The sequence below is a fragment of the Drosophila montana genome, unplaced genomic scaffold (genome assembly GCF_035044405.1).
Source record: "Drosophila montana isolate Dmon_TW-CO22-7 unplaced genomic scaffold, ASM3504440v1 contig_2669_1, whole genome shotgun sequence".
Taxonomy (NCBI): Eukaryota; Metazoa; Arthropoda; class Insecta; order Diptera; family Drosophilidae; genus Drosophila; species Drosophila montana.
Genome location: NW_026997536.1, coordinates 239190 through 258449, shown reverse-complemented (window position 1 = coordinate 258449; position 19260 = coordinate 239190). Strand labels below are relative to the sequence as shown.

The 19260-nt window shown below is 38.6% G+C and overlaps 1 protein-coding gene across 1 annotated transcript in view; it reads left to right on the top strand.

Annotated features, from left to right (window-relative positions):
• The window catches only part of dpr11 (defective proboscis extension response 11), a 43764-nt gene that overhangs the window by 11067 nt on the left and 13437 nt on the right, over positions 1–19260 (top strand). The window contains exon 2 of the mRNA XM_064684150.1: positions 13704–13960. Coding sequence (XP_064540220.1) covers positions 13704–13960 — 257 coding nt within the window. The remainder of the gene's footprint in view (positions 1–13703; positions 13961–19260) is intronic.

Genomic DNA, 19260 nt, shown 5'->3' with positions numbered 1-19260 from the left:
AATATTTTTTTTTTTTTTTAAGTTTTATTAAAATTCTTTTTTTTAGTGGTTTTTTGTTTTTTTTTATGCTTGTTTTTTATTTTTATTTAGTTTCCTTAACTGTTATTTATAATTTTTTTTCTAGTCAAAAAACATTAAAATTTCTTACTTCTAAAATAATAGGAAAATGTTTTGATGTATTATTAGAGACTATCACAATTAAAAATTGGACTTCAATGAAGTTTCTTTTTTTAATACATTTTTTTTAAATCTGAATAAATACTTGTATTCATTTTTATGCATGGCAAGTGGAAAGTGAGAGTATCTGAGTTTATCTATACATGAACAGATGATTTTATATTTTTTATTTGTACATTAGTCTTACATATCTTCCTTTACGAGTTCAGGCCAATCTTTCAACCCAGCTCCATTCCATTTTTTTTCTGGGGCCAAGCCTGTCAGCTGTAACTTAGTTTTGCAACCTCCTTGGCTTCTAATTAGCCCAATTGGAATTTTGTTTTATCGCCAGCCGATCTGTAAATAGAAAGAAAGTAGAAATTGTAGTTTCTGGCCCTATTTGCCTGGCCTTTTGCCACTGTTTGTTATTGGCACCCAGATGGGCCCCCTTTTGGCTGCTGTCTGTTGCCCAAAAACTGACCCAGATTTACGGCCAGTCGGACGGGTGTAGCAATGTCTGTACTTGTTTGTTTGTCCATGTACTATGTCTGACGCCCCTCCCCCCTTTACAACACGATCCACAGCTCCCCGCAGTCGTAGTGTCGTCGCAGAGTGCCATCAAATTGTTGCCGCTGCAGGGCGTCAGCGGACGGAGCACTGAGCGTGTTTTGTGAGTGTGTGTGTGAAGTGTGTGTTGTGTGTCTTGTGTGTGTTTTGGTTTGGTTAGAGGCAACTCTGGCACGTACTGTTTGAGTGAGTCACCGCCAGCTTCAGCTTCAGATGCAGCCTCAGCATCAGCATCGCCGTTGCCTGCAGACGAGTTAAGTGTTTTATATTTTCGTTTAGCAGCAGAAAGTTGCATCCTTTACTGGGTCCCAACTCTCAGCTGCACTAACTGCTGCCGGCTGCGTTGTTTTTATGCAAAAGTTAAAAGGCAGTTTTGTTGCCATACACAATATGGATCTGCAGCCAGGTCCTTACTTTGCCATTGCAGTTTAAAGCGCTTTCAGTTTTCAGATTTCAGGAGCTTTATTGGAAAATTGGACAGATTGAGGTAAAGTGATATTAATGTGGACTCTAGCTACAACAACCCCAAAACTCAGCTGAGAGGAACTACAAATAGAACAACAAGCTATGTTAACTTTTTAGACTACAGTTTGCACTGGTTAGGAGAAGTTACAAAAACTCTTTATACAAATTAAGTTGACATACAATTTTATTAAATTTTCAGCACTCGAGTAAGGGCTTTCGCACACGAACAGGGCACACCGATGCTTACGCTTCAAAAGCTTAAAGCTTAGCATAGCTGAGCTGGTAGCGCGCAGTTAAAAGCTCACTTATACAACCGCATTTACTAATACACGTTTACCTAAACGAGCAGTTGCTTTAAATGCTTACATTAAAATATATTTCTGGAAATATATCGTCACTAGCTCCAACTGCGACGCCTTTGTGCTATAAGCATCTGCTTTCGCAATTATTTTAGAGTTATTTGCAAAGTTATGCAGACACGCTGTGAAAAATATGCACAGGCGCATAATTGACATAAAAAACAATTGCGTTTATTTTTCTTATTTGGTTCTTTCCCTTTTTTTTTATGGCGCAAAACGTGTTTAGAACGCGTTACACGCTTGCACTCTGCGCTGCGCGGCGACTCCATCATTAGGTGGCATAAAAAATATAAACTGCTCGCAAATGAAATTTCACCTGCTATCAACAAATTGCGCTACTTTGCAGGTTAACTGCAGCGGAACAGACAAGGCGTCCGTGACGTGGCGCGATGAGAGACCAACAACCAGCAACAGCAACAACGACAACCAACAACAACTACACTTGATGTGCATGACTTGCAACAAAGCGAGCTACTCCGCTTGCGGGGTGTTGCCTTTGTGTGTGTGTGTCTGTTTGTGAGTGTGTGTACAGTTGATTGCTGACTGTTGTGGTGCCTCCTGTATGTAGGCGGGGCAACGGGGGCGTGTGCTGTTAAAAGCACCGAGTTTACGACGTGTTGGAATTTTTATGCGTTTTAAAGTATTTGCCGAGCATCCGGCGATGCTGTCGCTGCTCCCACCCCAACTTCATGGTCAGGATGCTGTGCAGTGCCCGTAAAACTGTATTAAGCGTAGAAAACTAAGTTATGCAACGTAGCGCTGAGGTACGGCCATAGCCAGGCGACTACGTGCGAATATCGGCCATCCACAAGCTCATAAAACAAAAAATGTGTGCAAGTGTGAAGGACGCTCTGATGCCCTACACTCAATTGTAGGGTATATAGCCAAAGATAAGCAAGAAAAAATAATATAGATGGCTGGAGAAGTGCTCAAATAGTTTTTCTAACATATAAATTATTTCTCCTTCAATAGTATGCTCTACGCTAGATTGTAAGGTATAAAGCCAAAGATAAGCAAGAAAAAATAATATAGAAGAAGTGCTTAAATAGTTCTTACAGATAAATTATTTCTCCATCTTTAATAAAATTAAATACATTCAGTTGTATTTCCTGTAGTATCAGAGTTACTTGGATAACTGTTGATACTTTATGGAACAGTTCTTAAAATATAATATTTCCTTGACCAATAATAGTTCAGGGGTAGGGAGTATAGTACAAATTTTAGCTTTATTTGTTCCTTGATAGTATGTATACAACATTTTCTGACTCTATTTTCTACAGTCTCTGAGTTATTTGGCTGTAAGCTGAAATACTTTATGAAACAGTTCCAGTTATTTCCTTCTTCTATATTATTAGCGGGGTAGGGAATATTTATCAACTAAGATATATTTTGGCTTTATTTGTTCTTTGACAATCCACATACCAAATTTTCGGACTCTGCTCCTACGATCTCTAATATGCTTGGAAGCTTTATTTACCTTATGGAATGAGAATTTTCAAACACTGCCTTTCGGCGACTTTATTAGTACAGGGTATAATAAGCACCTGCTGCAGCGCCTATGTGGCGGATTGGCAGTCGCAGAGCTTCTGCAGGTTGGTTCTATGGACTTTATGACGGGGTAGGTGACGGGTGGGAAGCTTTACTGTACGTACGGCTTGAATGACACGTTGCGGAAGTTGTGGCTTAGTTAAAACGTGTGTGAAAGAGCATCAGCCCACAGTTTATGCTCGTTCATATGTGTGCGTTTCGAGCTAAGCTCAAAAATACGCCAGCTTGTTTGCTCAAAAGGCATAAAACATAAAAAATACATATATATAACCCCGAGACCAACCCCCACCACCCCGCTCTAACACCGCCCACATTATGAGAGGCGCAGGATGGTGCGTGCTTTTATGTCACCATTACCGCATCATAAAATCCTTTTTGTGTTCAACTAATGATGGATGAATGTAGCCACAGGTGGGGATTTACACGTGCTAACAGAGATACAGACGGAGAGAGCGAGAGAAATTTAGGGCATGGTTTTGCCATTATGTCTATATCTGGAGCACTGACGTCAATGTCCATTATGAAATTGCGTAATGCTCAGCTCAACAGCTAATTCGCTGCTGCAACAAAATGCCACTCGGTTCAATACAAAAAAATCAGCCATCCATTATTATATGCATTATGCGTATTTTACAGTTTGTTAATTTCCACTGAATATTACGCAAATTTTTGTTTTCACAAATTGAAAACTAATGTTCCTGCTGCAACATGTTTTTGTGGCAAAGCCGCGAAATTAACGTTGCGCTTCATTCATTATGCAATAGACAGCGACAGCTACAACAACAACAACATGAACAACAACAAAATTTCAGCATTTGCAACAACAAACAAAAAAGCAAAAACTTTAGGAGAATTTGTACTTGCATTTTAATGAACTAATTACTGTTGGGATTTTACAAAAAAGAGTTTCTAAATTTTTAGTTAAGGCACATTTTTAATTGGTAGATAATGTGAGCTATAAATGAAAGCTAGCTCGATTTAAATATATTAATTTATCTCATTATTTCTTCTTATGTTATATTTTTAAATGCTGCTATATTTTATAATTAGCTGGCTCTAGGTCCGGGGCTTAATTAAAATAATAAAGTGAAAACAATTTTGATTTAATATGTAAGTATTTCTTTAATTTTGATTTTTATCTCCAATATTGGAGATTCATCAAAACATTATATTTTAATAAACTTAACGCCGGACTTAGTGCCAGATAATTAAATATTTTTGTTTTATTTTTCATATCTTCGAAATTCTTTATAGCACTTCATTTTGGCATCTGAAACATTTTCTTAATATATTAATTAAAGCCAAATTTATTTGCATCTGAAGTGTTTATGGAAGATAAATTAATTGGGATAATTGATTAACTTTAAAACAAAAACGGCCTATAAAGGAAACTTAAATTAAAAAAAAAAAATGGTTTGTGATTATAAATAAATATTATGATTATGACTATGATTATAAATAAATATTATTATTATATGCAAAAAAAAAAAAAAACTTTTGGTGCTAATTCAACATAAACATAGAAACCGCTTTTCAACTGGAAATGTCAAACCGATAAATGCAACAGAAACCGCTTTGAAAACTGGGCGAAAGAGATAAATGCATATTAATTGGGAAAACAGTTTGCACATGCGGTTAGGGCTGACAAATTTCGGGTGGAAATTGATAAACACATAATTTGCTGCATAATTAATAAATAAATGGAATAAATGGAATAATAAATAAATTCAAACAAAGCGCGTCAAATGCGAAATGCGAAGCTCAAATGTAAACCGCAGACTATTAGGGTCTATTAAGCGTGATCTAATGGCTGTCAGTATTTTTAATACATATTTGTTTTCGGTACTTTTTCATATCCTCTATTTTTGTTGTTATTTATTTAATTTACGACATGACGCACATAGCATGCATAACTCTGTGGTTTTTTGCATTTTTAAGTAAATATTTATTTATGCATTAAATTTGTCAAATCCAGATGGCGATGTTTTTGTAACATGAACCCAAACATTGAACGTCACGTTTATTTAAAGCATAATTAAAAGCAGCTAATGCTGAAACAATAATGTCCATATATATGCACAGCTCGTCTAGATATTAAATATATGTCACGCCATTTTTTTCGATTTTCTGTCTTCTTCAAATATATCAAATGCAATGTGAATAAATTAAGTTAATTCATGGCATTTGCAGTCGAATTGATCTATTTAAATGGGCACCCTAAAAGTAAGCAAAAACTTGGTCTAAAGCCACTTTAAAGTTTGTTCGTTTTTTGTGCATCTTGCCCGCATTCCAATCCTCAATTCTGCAATCTATCAATTACGGCCAGGTTTTTGCCCTTGATATCTGTTCCTTGAACAAATTTGGCCCAAGGTGCAGCACAGCCAAAATAAATACAAGCAACCTATAGAGATTGAGTGCGCTACAGTGCCTGCCTTTCGCAAGGAGCCGGCTCAAAAGCGGGCCACCCAATGCCCCGGCTAACATATACGGAAATAGTGAGATTAGGAGAGTGGGAAAGGGGTAGGCGGCCTTCCAAATTGGATTTGCCACCTCACAAGGCGTTATGCAAAACACACACACACATAAACCATTTTCATTTTCGTTACATTTTGTATACCCTGAACCCATGGAAAATAGGTAAAAGAGGTAAACATGCAGAAGGAGACAACTCCGACCACATTAAGGAGCCGAGCCTGGCCATATCCGTCGAGATCAGAAATTATAAAAGACAGAGAGACTTGATACTATAAAAATCAATTTGATAATTCGATTTATTGAGCAAATCTTAAGTGCCACCAAATTTTGCATGTAGCCACTCTGATAGTATACACAATTCCAGAATACCTCCTCATACCTCTGGACAAATTGTCATCAATGCATTCGTGGATGTTTAAAACTAGGCTTTGACATTTTGACATTTAAATGTCATTTTTATGCACAGAAAATTTCACCAAAATCGGACTAAGAACCGAAGCTTTTCGAGATAGCATTTCTCATAGCTTGGAGTTCGGGGATGTATGTGTATGGGAACTAAATTGATTGCAAAAGGGGCTCATTGCAGGTCTTAGAGTATCTAACAGTCGGTCGCACCTGACTAGAACGCTCTTACTTGTTTTGCTGAAGTATTCCTGCGATGATGACATACAAATATGCAGCTGGCAAATTTTAGACAGGACCTGTATGGCTGTATGTGGCCAAAAAATGTTATGGGTTATGCTAATCACAAGCTGTGCTGTGTGGCAACCTTATGCAGTGCCTGCGAGCGCAGTATAATGTCGATTTCCAGGGCAATAATTACAGCTAGAGAGAGAGTGCGAGAGTGGGGATGAGTGTGAAAAAGGGTTGAAGGGCGGATGGGGGCATGACACACAAAGCAAGTCGCATAATTGCTGCCTTCCGGCCTTTTGAAAACTCATTTCCGGTTTGACTGCTCCAGCTGCAGCTGCAGCAGAATGTAAATTGTATGCCAATTTGTCGTTAGTCAATACCTCTAGCTTCCTCGCTCTCTCCCTGTCTCTCTCTCTCTCTCTCTCGCGCTCTCTCGCTGTGTTTTTCTAACATTAATTAACCCTAATTAAGTTCGCTGTAGCTGGACCCACAGCGCACAGTTGCCGCACCGCTGACAACGCGACCAACTGCAAATGTATCTGTATCTGTAGCTGAGGCTATATCTACCGGGCGTAAATATAGCAGCTGTATATACAAAGTGTGCGGTATTGCTTGGAAAATGCTTTTGGGCATTTTCTCTGAAATTGTTAAGCAACTGCCGCAGAATGTCGAACGCAGTTACTTAGTTAGTGCCGTAAAAGACTGCGGGCAATTTTGCGACATTTAACAAGCATTTATTTAAACTTTTCCTGCTCTGTGTGTGTGCGTCAGTCTGACTCTGTGTGTATATCTGTAAGTGTGTGTGTACATCTGCAATGTAAAATGTTTAATTAAAGTATGCAAAAGTTTTGTCAGCTGCCGCTGACTGCAGCAGCAACAGTAGCTGTAAATAACATCCGGTTATGCGGAATACAGAATACGTAATACGAATAAGAAAGAGAGTATCTGACAGTTTCTTTTAGTTGTCATCGTCGACTTTGTGCGTATCCCCTTAAACTTGTGAGCTTTTGCTGTGCTCTGCGTTTGTGTGCCTGTGTGTCTGTGTCTTGTGTACGCTGTTTGTTCTCATGTACTGGCCCTGTCATGCTGCTGAAATTGATATTTTAATTAATTTTACGTACAGCAAGTTTTATGTTCTAATTCACATAACTTTTAAATGACCAACTTTTACCTGAGCCAAACACACAATAACAGCCACAAATTGTTTCATCTTTGTTTTTTTTTCGTTTGTGAGCTTCATTAATATACTCCCAGGAGCAGTTTCTTCTGTTTTAGCGAATGTGAGCAAGCATAACAGAGACCAATATGTACTGGAGCTGGCATTTGAGATATCTTACTCACTTGTTTTTGAATTGTGTGAAAGAAACCAAATAGAAGTATGTCGAACTAATGCAAAGTATGTAATCTTTAGAGAAATATACTCACTCTTTCGAAATTAAAAGATTACCATATACGCACGTATATACATTATGTTTCTTATTTTTCTTCTTTTGGATTTACTCACTCGTGAGCGAAGGATTGCCTTATTTCTATTTCCACGCCATTCGTAACCGTTTTTATTTTTAATTCCTCCATCTTTGCTTTCCTGCGACAGCGAGATTGACTTATTCCTCTTTACACGCCATTTGTAAACGTTTCTCGTACTTGCAAGTATATACTCTTGCGGTCCTACTCTATCGCTAGCGTTGAATTTGCCATTTTGCTATGCACGGCTTTCGTAAACGTTTTGCGTACAAAGCAATTTCTACGATAATTACAAACACTAAGCTTAGGGGTTTTTTTTCTTATTATTCGAAGTGTGGATGTGTTATATCAATTCTCTAACGGGTTATATCGAATTTATGGTAATATTTGTGCTAGCTACTTATACTGTGGTTAGATGGCCGATTCGAGCCGAGTTTTAGCATTTGGGGCCGCAACATGGACTGCAACATGGACTGCAACAAGGGCTGCAGCAAGGAGTGCAGCAAGAACCACAACAGCACGGACAGCAACAGGGCCCGCAGCATGGTCCACAGCAAGGTGAACACTTTCCGCAACAGGGTCCACAGCACGGACTGCAGCAGGGGCTGCAGCATGGAGCACAGCATTTACCACAGCAACTGCCACAGCCTTGACATGGACTACAACAGGGTCCACAGCACGGGCCACAGCATGGTCCGCAACAGCAACTGCAACAGGGCCCGCAGGAAGGTGCGCAGCAGGGCCCGCAGGAAGGTGCGCAGCAGGGCGTACAACAAGGTCCACAGCAAGGGCTGCACATCTTCAATTCGTAAACTAAACTGAATTTTATTTAATATAATTGCAATTAAGAGCAACTGCATTCAACAATGTCCATGGTTCATACGCTCACCTTCAACCCGTCAGAGAATTGAATTTGTTTTCGAATTTCGTGTGTTTAAGTGTACAGAATTTTATAGATTATGAGACTTCACTGTCATGCTGGCATCTGTTAAAAAAGTCATACGATTTTTTTGACGAAAAATATTTTGTATATTAAATATTAGGGGAAGTGTTTTGTTCAGGCCGTCAATAACTATTCCTTAACTCGGCTGCTTTATTTCTTGTCTTTGATCTTGAACAAATTTTAATTTTAGCCATATGTGGTCTGCTCATCTTCTACAAATCTTCAATTTCGTTTTTTGTGCACTCCCAAATCCCCAATCTCTGATTTTCCTGCGCAACCGCCAGTTCGGTCGTGGAAACTAACAGCAGCTCATTTCCAGCAGAGCCTAAACAAAGCCTTGGCAAATTGTTTGAGTGCCAGTCGGCCCAAGGGCAGGACAAATCATGGCGTTGCTTTGACAAATCATACACGGCTCCTGTCGCTCAACCGAATAGCGACAACCCGCATTGATGACACGCCCTAGCCGAAGTCTTGTCGCCCACACCGACCGCTCCTCCTGACTATGTTACAGGATGAGTCTCCAACTTTTGTCACTGACAATTGAACGGCTTTGATCTTTTCAACGCGCCTTCAATTTAAGCGTGTCGATTGCAGCGTGTCTGGCGTTGAGTGTGTGTGTGTGTGTGTTGCCCCTGGCTGTCTGTGTGTGCCTCATACAGGCACTCGTGCGTGTATTTGTCTGCGCAGCAGAGGCGACATCGGGAAACAGCAGTGGCACTGGCAATGGCATTGGATGCATGAAACCTTTTGTCAATTACGGTGGACGCCAACGTTGCTGCCACTTTTTGTGGCACTGCCACATGCCACACACACACTCACACTCACACTCTGTCACTGACAGGCCCGGAGACTGAAAGGCACAAAATAGGCAAAGATGAAATGATTGCTGATTTCTGGTGCAGACGAGGGCCTTGGGCAACCAGTTCTCCCATTTCGGCTGCCTGCCAGGCGTATGGGCAAAACATATCCTGCTGCATCGAACCGTCCCTTTCCTTCTCCCTCCGCCCCGCCACACTCAACTTGACTGACGCTAACCGTCACCGGTGCCCATCAAAAACGGCGCAGCAATTAAATTGACGTACGAGTTGTCAAACTCGAAATCATTCGCTCTTTTAATTGGGGCACAAACTCGGATCAAATCATTTGTCCGTGGGCTGAAACGCTTCCCTTTTTTTTAGAAGCTTTTGCATATTTTTGTTTTCTGTTTTTTGCAAGCACTTTTTATGTGCATTTTGTGTTTGTTGGGGTTCTCATGTTTAAAGTGGTAGCTGAGAGAAAAAAAGAGAAAAACATAAGCATTAAAAGCTGGTGGCAATTGTATTGAAATGTGTTTTAAGTGGTTTGAAGGAATAAATATTAGATTTAAGTTGAATAGGCATAAGACAATTTATTTTTCAAAAAATATGTTATGAAAAATGAGGGAAAACGCTTAAATTGATTTATTTAAATATGTACATTTTTATTTGCTGTAATTTAATAAATATTTATGTTTACATATGTTTATTTTATTTTGTTTTTATTATATTTTATAGTTAAAAAATTTTATAGTTATAAATATATATATATATATACATATATATATATAAAATAATATTTATATATAATCTAAAATATTTAGAACTATAATATGCAAATTTTATAACTATAAAATAAAATAAAAACAAAATAAAATAAACATATGTTAACATAATATATATATATATATATATATATATATATATATATATATATATGAAAGTAAGTTTGAAGCAAATCGGACACAACTTAAAACGTCGCCCAAAAAATCTTTAAATCGCACTCCGCCCGAAGAAGTTTGAGTCCTACGAAAAAAGTGTGAAACACGTCTCAAATGATTTTTCTTATAGATCTCCGAAAATGAATTTGAGCGCGAAACGTCACCCACCAAATCTTTGACCTCCATTTCCACCAAGGAGGAATGGAAAATGAATTTAAACAAAGATCTCAGAAAATCAGATGGTCAGCAAAAAAGTTACGTACAAACACTTTTCGCGACTTTTCCACACTTTCGGGTGGAATTTCCCAAAACCCCGTCTTAACGTGCACCACATCACATAAGGTAGCTACAGTGAAAATTTCAGCTTCCTAGCTCTTCGGTTGGGCTGTGCGTTGATCACCAATCAGTCAGTCAGTCAGTCAGTCAGGACAAACAGTTTTATATATAGAGATTAATATTTATCTTTAAACATATTGTTTTATATTTGTTTTTATTTAATATTATAATAATTTTTTGTGTTATAATAGTGCAACATATTTTGATTTGTTATTATTTTATTATTAATTCTATTCGTATGATATATATTTATATATATTTTAAATTGTATTTTATTTATGTTATTGATGAAAAATAATTATTTATATATTTTAGCATATGTTTATTTTATTTCTTATTTTTATACATGTTTTTTTTCTTGATGCTTTGCATCATAGTTTCGCTCTTTATTTATTTTTATCCCTGGCCCAGAGCACAGCTCGAAATCCCCAATCAAAGATTATGCTTTTGAAATAGTATGTAAAGTTGATTAAAAAAAATACAAAAATATATATTTTGCCCCTTTTTCAATATTATTTAAAAAAAAATTGTTCGCTTTCAGCTCGCTGCGCATTGGGGTCAGGGCAAAAACAGATTTCAATTCCAATTTGATAGAATCGATTTGGCCAACGAATTTATAAACAACAACAAAAAAACAACTGAAACTGTCAGCGACACTCGGCAAATGCGTCAATATCAAAGTTGAATTGTCCCAATGGGTGCGCGCTTTGGTGTATTACCAACAAAAAAAATATTAATTTATAAAGTAAAGTGGCTCTGCGTACGCCTGTGCACTCATCAGGCAAAAATAAGGCCAAAAGCACGTCAAAATCAGCGGCAATTGTTAGGCGCGGGCTGTGCTACGTTTTTAGCTGCTAAGCATTTCATTTGGCGCAATTGCTAGTTAATTGGCGATTCAGCAAATATCATGCGTAGCAGCGAACCCTGCAGCCTCCCAGACCTGCAGCCAGCACTGCCGGGCTGCGGCCCACTGTGTGGCTGAGTGCGTATTGCCAAATCATCGTCTGTGGTGACGCCGCAAACAACAATCAATTTTAATGAACGCCATTCATTAAAAAACTTTGCAGCGCGAAAATCACAAGCGCGTGGGCGTTGGGTTGGCTGGTGGGTGGCCTGATTGGGTGGTTGGGTCGTTGCTGCTGCTGGTGCTGAGTGGTGACGACGCGTGGAAGCCACTTAAACGGCGTTGATTAATTCGAAACCAAAAACTGACAGTCGCCACCAAACAAAGGCACAAACACGCCAACTGCCGTCACCTGCAGCTGTATGTGTGTGCCTAAAGGTGTGGCAGCTCCTCGTGTCTGCGCCTGGCTGACTTTGCGGTTTTGTTAGGTGACGCGCTGCGGGTTTCTCTGTGTACAAGCGTCATGCGCATATTTGCCACATCGTCAATTAATGTTGTCGCTGCTGTTGTTGTTTGTTGTTGTTGTTGCTGCTGCTAGAGCTGCCACTGGCATTGGGTGTTTTGATAAAGCACCAAACGCAGTTTGTCAATTTCGCATGCCACATAAAACGAGGCGCAAAATTATTTATTCATTGATGACAAGAAATTTGAACTGGAGGTAGAGCAAATCAAATTCAAGCAATATGTTAATCATTATTTATTGCATTGATTTATTCTACATGAAGATATAGCACCGATGAGACTATATTATTGAAGTCAAGCGCCATTTATTATCAATTATGTGAGTTATTAGAGTCTTACCAATGCAAAAGGATTGGATTAGAGCAAACTAAATTTGAGAAGAAAAGTTTATATTTTAATAACACAAACATGATAGCACACCGAAGATTAAATAGCCTTGGATTACAGTTTTGCAGACATTTGAGGAACTTTGCATAGCTTGTAATTGAGGAGTTAAGGCAAAAAATCTTAGCAGAAAATTGCAACTGATGCTTTCCGTTTAGCTAAGTGTAATGTATAATGGTATGATTATATGAAGATATTGCTTATTTGTAAGCAGAAATTTTGATACGAATTTTTTATATGAAACAAAGAAAGGTGCTCATAGAAGAAACTCCGATCGTTGCAATGGCAGCTATAACATATGATGTTGATAAGGTGCTTCTTTCATCATATGTTTTCAAAAAACATATTTGTAGGCCGAGCATTACTATGGCAGCTATATGTTAGGGTGTCCGATCTTGTTAAGATTTTGCTCATAGGTAGGAAACAATGTCAAATTAGTGTCTGTCAAGTTTGGTTAAGATATCTTCAAAAACAAGCGCTTCCTTGCATGAAATTAACTTCTAACCGATCCTTTCTATGATAAGTAGTATCCGATTCGACCAGTTTATATGTACTTACTGCAACAGATAGTCCGAGCTCGTTTTACAACAATAGCTTTAAGACTGAGAGAAGGGCTTGCACATTAAACTGACAGAAAAACGACTATAGATATCTCCAGACAACAGTTACAACTGATCAAGAATTGGAGACTATATAGTTAACGGGAGCGAACGCCTATGGGAATTCGTTATGCATGGAGAAAACTATAAAAAGCTTGCGTCAACGAAATTTGATCGGTTATGTTAGCTGTCACTGCATACATATTCTTTATTGGACCGGCCATGTCTGCTTTTTTTCCGTTTACAATTCAATAGAAAATAAATCATACCCTCGACAAGATATTTCCACAAGTTTCAGAATAGCTAAGAATGTCTTTAGTATTTATTAAAAATCCAAATAAATGAATACCCAGTTTTAATGAATAGTTATTAAAGTCGAACATAATTTGCAAACTTAACAGGCAGCACATACTAATATTTAATACCTAATACCCGGGCTTGGGGAAAATCGATGTTAGACAATCTGCGTGCTGCTTTAATGTGGCCCCGATCCCCAATCAGACACCCCCTAACCCAGGGGCTGTTAATCACACACCTATTGATACGCTTATCTCACGTGTGCTTTGTACGTGACAAAGGCGCTGCCCGATACGCAGCTCAAATTGCGATTTCGATTAACAAGAAATCAAGTTGATTTTTATTTTGTTCTGCTCTTTTCCCAAATCAATTTCAGCATCGCATCCACAGATGAGAGCAGCGGCCACAGCCACCGCCCCAGCCACAGCCGTTGCCACAGCCACAGCCACAGCCAGCGGCAGTTTCGATGAGAACGGCGTGGACACATCCTCGTCAGCGGCTCAAGTGTCGTCCTTGCTGCCCGAGGTCGGCGCCCTGTCGGCGACTGGTGTCCTGGTGGAGCCATATCTGGATGGTTATGCCACATCGAATGTGACCACGCAGATTGGCACCCATGCCTATCTGCCCTGTCGGGTAAGCGGCAACCTAATCAGTTCTCTTTATTTGGACTCGTATTTCATAATTTGTAGCTTGGCTATTCTTATTTTTCTTGTGAATAGTTTTCTTGAATTGCGTGCTTGACGCTGCGTGCATGTTTTTGTTTGTAATTATCGGTAGGTCCTGCCCCTCTGCAGCCCCTGCTACGGCTCTCTGTTTGCCCATTAACATCTCGACCATAGGAAACACATTAAATTTTATTGCGTAAATATTTGCCGAACAACTCGAGGCACTCGGCCATGAGGTGTGACCGCGTCGTGTATTTAACACAAAGCTGAAAAACAAATGCCACCAATTTGTGCCCCCTCCCCCTCCCCACCCTGCAGGGCAGGACGACGGATAATGTGCGGGCTCGCTCTGTGTTTGCGCAGGTGTTTAAAGGTCAACGCCGGCCAACAGGCAGCCGAACATGCAAATTGTTTGCTTAGAAGTTGTAAATATTGTATTGCGGCCAACAACGACAGCAACAACAACAACAGCAACGGCAACGACTAGCCGAAAGCTCAAATTAAATTTACACAAATTAGTTTTATGGCATTACGTGCTTTGTCCAAACTCAACAAATGATATAATATCCCTTGCTTCGTTTCAACTGAGCTGCACGCAAACCAAATTCAAGCGGATGCCCCAATAAATTATTTTGGCTAAATTGAAAAGTAAGCCCAGCTTTTGTCGAACAATTAAACATTTTAAAAGTCTAGAATTTATAAAAAGAACAAGTAAGAGGTTCTAGTCGGAAGCTCCCGACTAGGGGATACCCGGAACCCTCTTCTTCCAACACCAAATGCAGTTCGCGCTACGCGCTCGTTTGATTTAGTAGTAATAAAAAAAAATGAAAAGAAAAAAAAAATTGTTCCCTTGGCAGGGTTCGAACTCGGAACTAACCGCACCACTTGCCGCTGCCTCTATCAAGGGTCACACCAATAACTGAGCTTTAATGGAAAAAAAACCAATTAAAATAACAGCACAAAAAACAATACAATCGCAATTGCAATGCAGTTGATATAACTTAAAGCAGACATGAATGTGTGTGTGTGTACATGTATACAGAAATTCTTGGATTTTGCGCAGCAGCTATGCTGCTAACACGTGCGCGCATAACTTTTGTGTTTCTTAACCGATCTTAATGAAATTTTCGACAGTACATCTTATTGTAGAATAGAATAAAGAATTTTTGTGTATTCTCAAAAATGCAATTGCATATAAATCGTGGCTTAAATTGATGGGCAATACAAGTTGGATAATTAATTTGATTTATAGCTTTGCGGTGGTAGCGGGGAGGTGACGATAGGTATAAAATGAAAGATACTTGATATATATATACTATTCTAGAAGCTACATGTCAAGTTTTGGTGACTCTAGCTCATATTATTTGCCGAAATTGATCAAAAAACAAGATTTCGATATCGATTACTTGGAAACGGGACAAGTTATCGAATATCGGAAACAAACTCGATCTGCGCGGGCATTAGGAGGACCTACAGCTAAATTTCAAGTCTCTAGCTCTTATAGGTTCTGATATCCTTGCGTTCATACATACGGTCAGGCGGACGGAAGGACAGACTGACGGACGGATAGACAGACGGACATGGCTAGATCGGTTCGGCTATTGATGCTAATCAAGAATATATATACTTTATGGGGTCGGAGATGCTTCCTTCTGCCTGTTACATACATTTGCACAAAACCAATATATACCCTGATTACCCATTTTTAATGGGTTCAGGGTATTAAAATAGCTAAGAGGTGGAGTACAAATTCTCCGATTGGTATTAGGCTCAAGATAGTATTGTATTTGATATTTTTCTTAAAAAAAGTTGTAATTATTTAATATTTATAATTAGTTATTTGTACTTTAATTATTTTTATTACTATTTTATTTTAATTATTAATTTAAAGAACTTTATTCCTCGGGGTTACAAGTTGGACTCATAATTAAGACACAATCTAGACACGATTTTTATTTGTTATTATTTTATTATTAATATTTGAATATTCTCATAATTATTTGATTATGGTTATTATTATTTCAAATAAGATAGGAAAGTCATCTTCAGGGTGCCAAATTTTCTGTTAAGTGATTATTTCTTTTTAAGCCATTTGTTATTGGAGTTTGGATATCAATTTTTTTTTTTGAGTTAACCAAAAACTTGTAATTTTTTATATAATTTCGAGTTGCTTAGGCCCTTGTTTGTTCATTATAATATTAAGACATTTATTATGATAACTCTTCACGCATTCCGAACTGAACTGAACTCTCAAAGATATTCGAGAATATATATAACTAGAGTCAACTACTTTGAAAGGTGTGCTGAGAAAGCAAAAACATATGGTACTTCAGGCAGATGCAAAGATGCTGCTAGCTTTAAACCCTAATAAGGTCGCTAGGGCCTACGGTGACCCTCTCATTGAGAGGTGCCTAATAAGGGTTCACACCAGCGACTTTCAGCGCAGGCGAATTATTTAAACAATAATCTTATGTATAACTTTATGTAATAAAACTTATAAACTATTGTACAGATTAATTAATTTAAACTTATGCATATAAATTTTCCAATAATCTTTCGCTTGGTAAAGTTCACAAGGCTCTGAACGATTTCAGTGAAGTTGAACCAGCCACCTTCCGCTTGCCAGTCCCACGCGCAGGCAATCTGATTAAGCTCCGACTTATTATGCAGTCTTATTATGATCCCTTGTTTTTTGATGATTTTCAAACAGTCTGAAACAAACGTTTTCCTCCACTTGGAGCTCGAGTTTGCCAAAAATCTCTTCTGTTTTAAGTTCAGCTGCCCAGTTCTTACGGCTTGAGCTGTGTGTTAATCACCAGGACAATCTCTTTTATTTGTATATAGGTAGCTAAAGTAAGAGATGACTCATCCCAGGGTTTTTTTTTCGAATGGTGCTGAAAGTGTAAGAGAAGAGGGTGCTTACATTAGTTTCCGCTTCTAAAACAGCAACATGATTGAAATAGCACTTAAAAAAATATTGAATTAAATGGCATGATGCTGATGCTGCCCCTAAGTATACACAATATCTGGTCGGACTATTGTCTGTGCGCATTAGAACTAATTAAAATTATCACGCCCCAGTTCAATTTGTATTTCGAACAAAGTCATAAATTTTTGGCATTCCGAGGTGCCCGTAATTGGCCGCCAGGTCAAAGGCAAAATGAAATTCAAATTCTTGTGCGGCTCGGCTCGCACACAAATTGTGGCCTTGGCCATTAATCGTTTGGGTGGACACCGGAACTTCGACTCATCTTGAAACTGGCGAAAATATATATTTAATGCATGGAGCAAGCAGCTTGTGCTGTAATTTTCCCTAAAACGAAGCAATGTTAATTTTTCGTTGTCATGGTCAATTAAGTGCCGGCACTTCGTAGACAGCTGGCACACGCCCTCACCCAGCACCCAGCACTCAGCATCCAATTTGAGGAGGAAAGTGAAAGAATGAATAGCTCGCATCTCAATGTTTGTCAATTACGGGTACTCATTCGTTCGTTTTGCACTTGATGCCTAACGTTGTGAGCTGCGTTGCATGCGGCTCTTTGTTCGGCTGCCATATTAAGTGGCACAGTTGAGCGACTTCTTGCCTCTGAAGCTGACCGAGACTGAATCTCCTTTCAAAATTGCTCGCACTTGTGCTCAGCCTGTCTGCTGATGTCAGTTGAAGGACGATGAGAGCTGGCTTTTGACTATGCACAGGTATCAATTGGGCTATTTAAAGTATTCCAAGCAGCAGCTTATCGTAATGCCCACCAAGTTTAAGCCTTGTCAAGGTGCGCACACAATGTGGGTCCTTCGAGTCGAGCTCGGGCCGAGTGCGATAGTTCTTTTTATTGGCTTGTTGTCACATCGAATGCAACATGAATTTAATTTGAGCATATTTGGTTCTACTTGTGCCATAATTAAATCTGGCACATATGCAGTGCCTAATAAGTCCATTGCAGACCAAATTACAGGCCAGCTCGATGTAATGGCATCTACGGCCTCGACGCAAAATCAATGCCGAAGTGTTGAATAGACAAAATAATTTTCATGTAAATTCAACAAACCAAAATATAGACACACACATGTGTGTGCGTCTGTGTAAATGCATTTTAGATTTACTAACTACGACACATTTCGATACATATCAGTGTGTGGGGGGTTTGGTGCTCGGTCTGCTGTCTGCTTGATAAGTTTCGTGTTCATTTTGGTATTTAATTACATTTCAATGTTGTTTCTGTATCTGCAAGTCATCGCATACATTTTGGCGCATTAATTTACTCCCGGTTTGGGTTTGGCAAATTTGGTTTGACCAATTTGCTACTCAACCACGCCCCTCTAGCCCACACTTGTTGCTGGTAGTTGGAAGCCCTTTAACCCCGTAACTGCCGCGGGTGATTCCTTTGAATTTGTGACATATAATTAAATCGACTTCAGGTTGTTTGTTTGAGTTTAAGCGAAACTTTAAGTAAATTGTGTTTACTCTTTACTTTGTGTAAGCATGTCTTCTTATATGTCCTAAGCTTGGCAACACCCATAACTTTAATTAAATCGCACAAGTTTAAGAAGTCCTCTAGTCCTCAAAGTAAGGAATTGACTCGATAATAAAATTAACAAAAGGGTGCATAGTTAAACACATGACCCTTGTAAATATGACGAAGAATTTTCAAATTCTTATAATTTTTCCACCTGGCTAATAATTACCTTTGATTAGAATAGTCAATTTTCGTATTAAATATTTTAATATCATTTAATTTTATAAATATATATATAACTAGCGGGTATAACCCGGCCTTGCCCGTGGCACGTATGTTATAAAATCAATGTTTTCAAAAAGCTTTGAAAATGATTTTGAAACTGATCGGACGGGAATCAAACAAACTTAAAATTCACCCAAAAAAACTTTGAAATGTATTTTCCACCGAAGGAGTTTAGATTTTGGGAAAAATGTGAAACACGTCTCAAATGATTTTTCTTATAGATCTTTGGAAATAAATTTGAACACGAAACGTCATCCACCAAATCTTCGACCCCCATTTGCACCAAGGAGGGATGGATTTTTCAATTTTTTTTTTGAAAATGAGTTTGGGGCCGATCGGATGGTAAACAAAAATCTTTCATACAACCGTTTTCCGCAAATTTACTACTGTTGCGGGTGGAATTTCCCAATTCGCTGAAATACGTATTTATTAAGTTCTTATGTAGAGCTTTGAAAATAAGTTTAAAGCAAATCGGACACAACTTAAAACTTCGCCCAAAAAATCTTTGAATCGCATTCCCCCCGAAGAA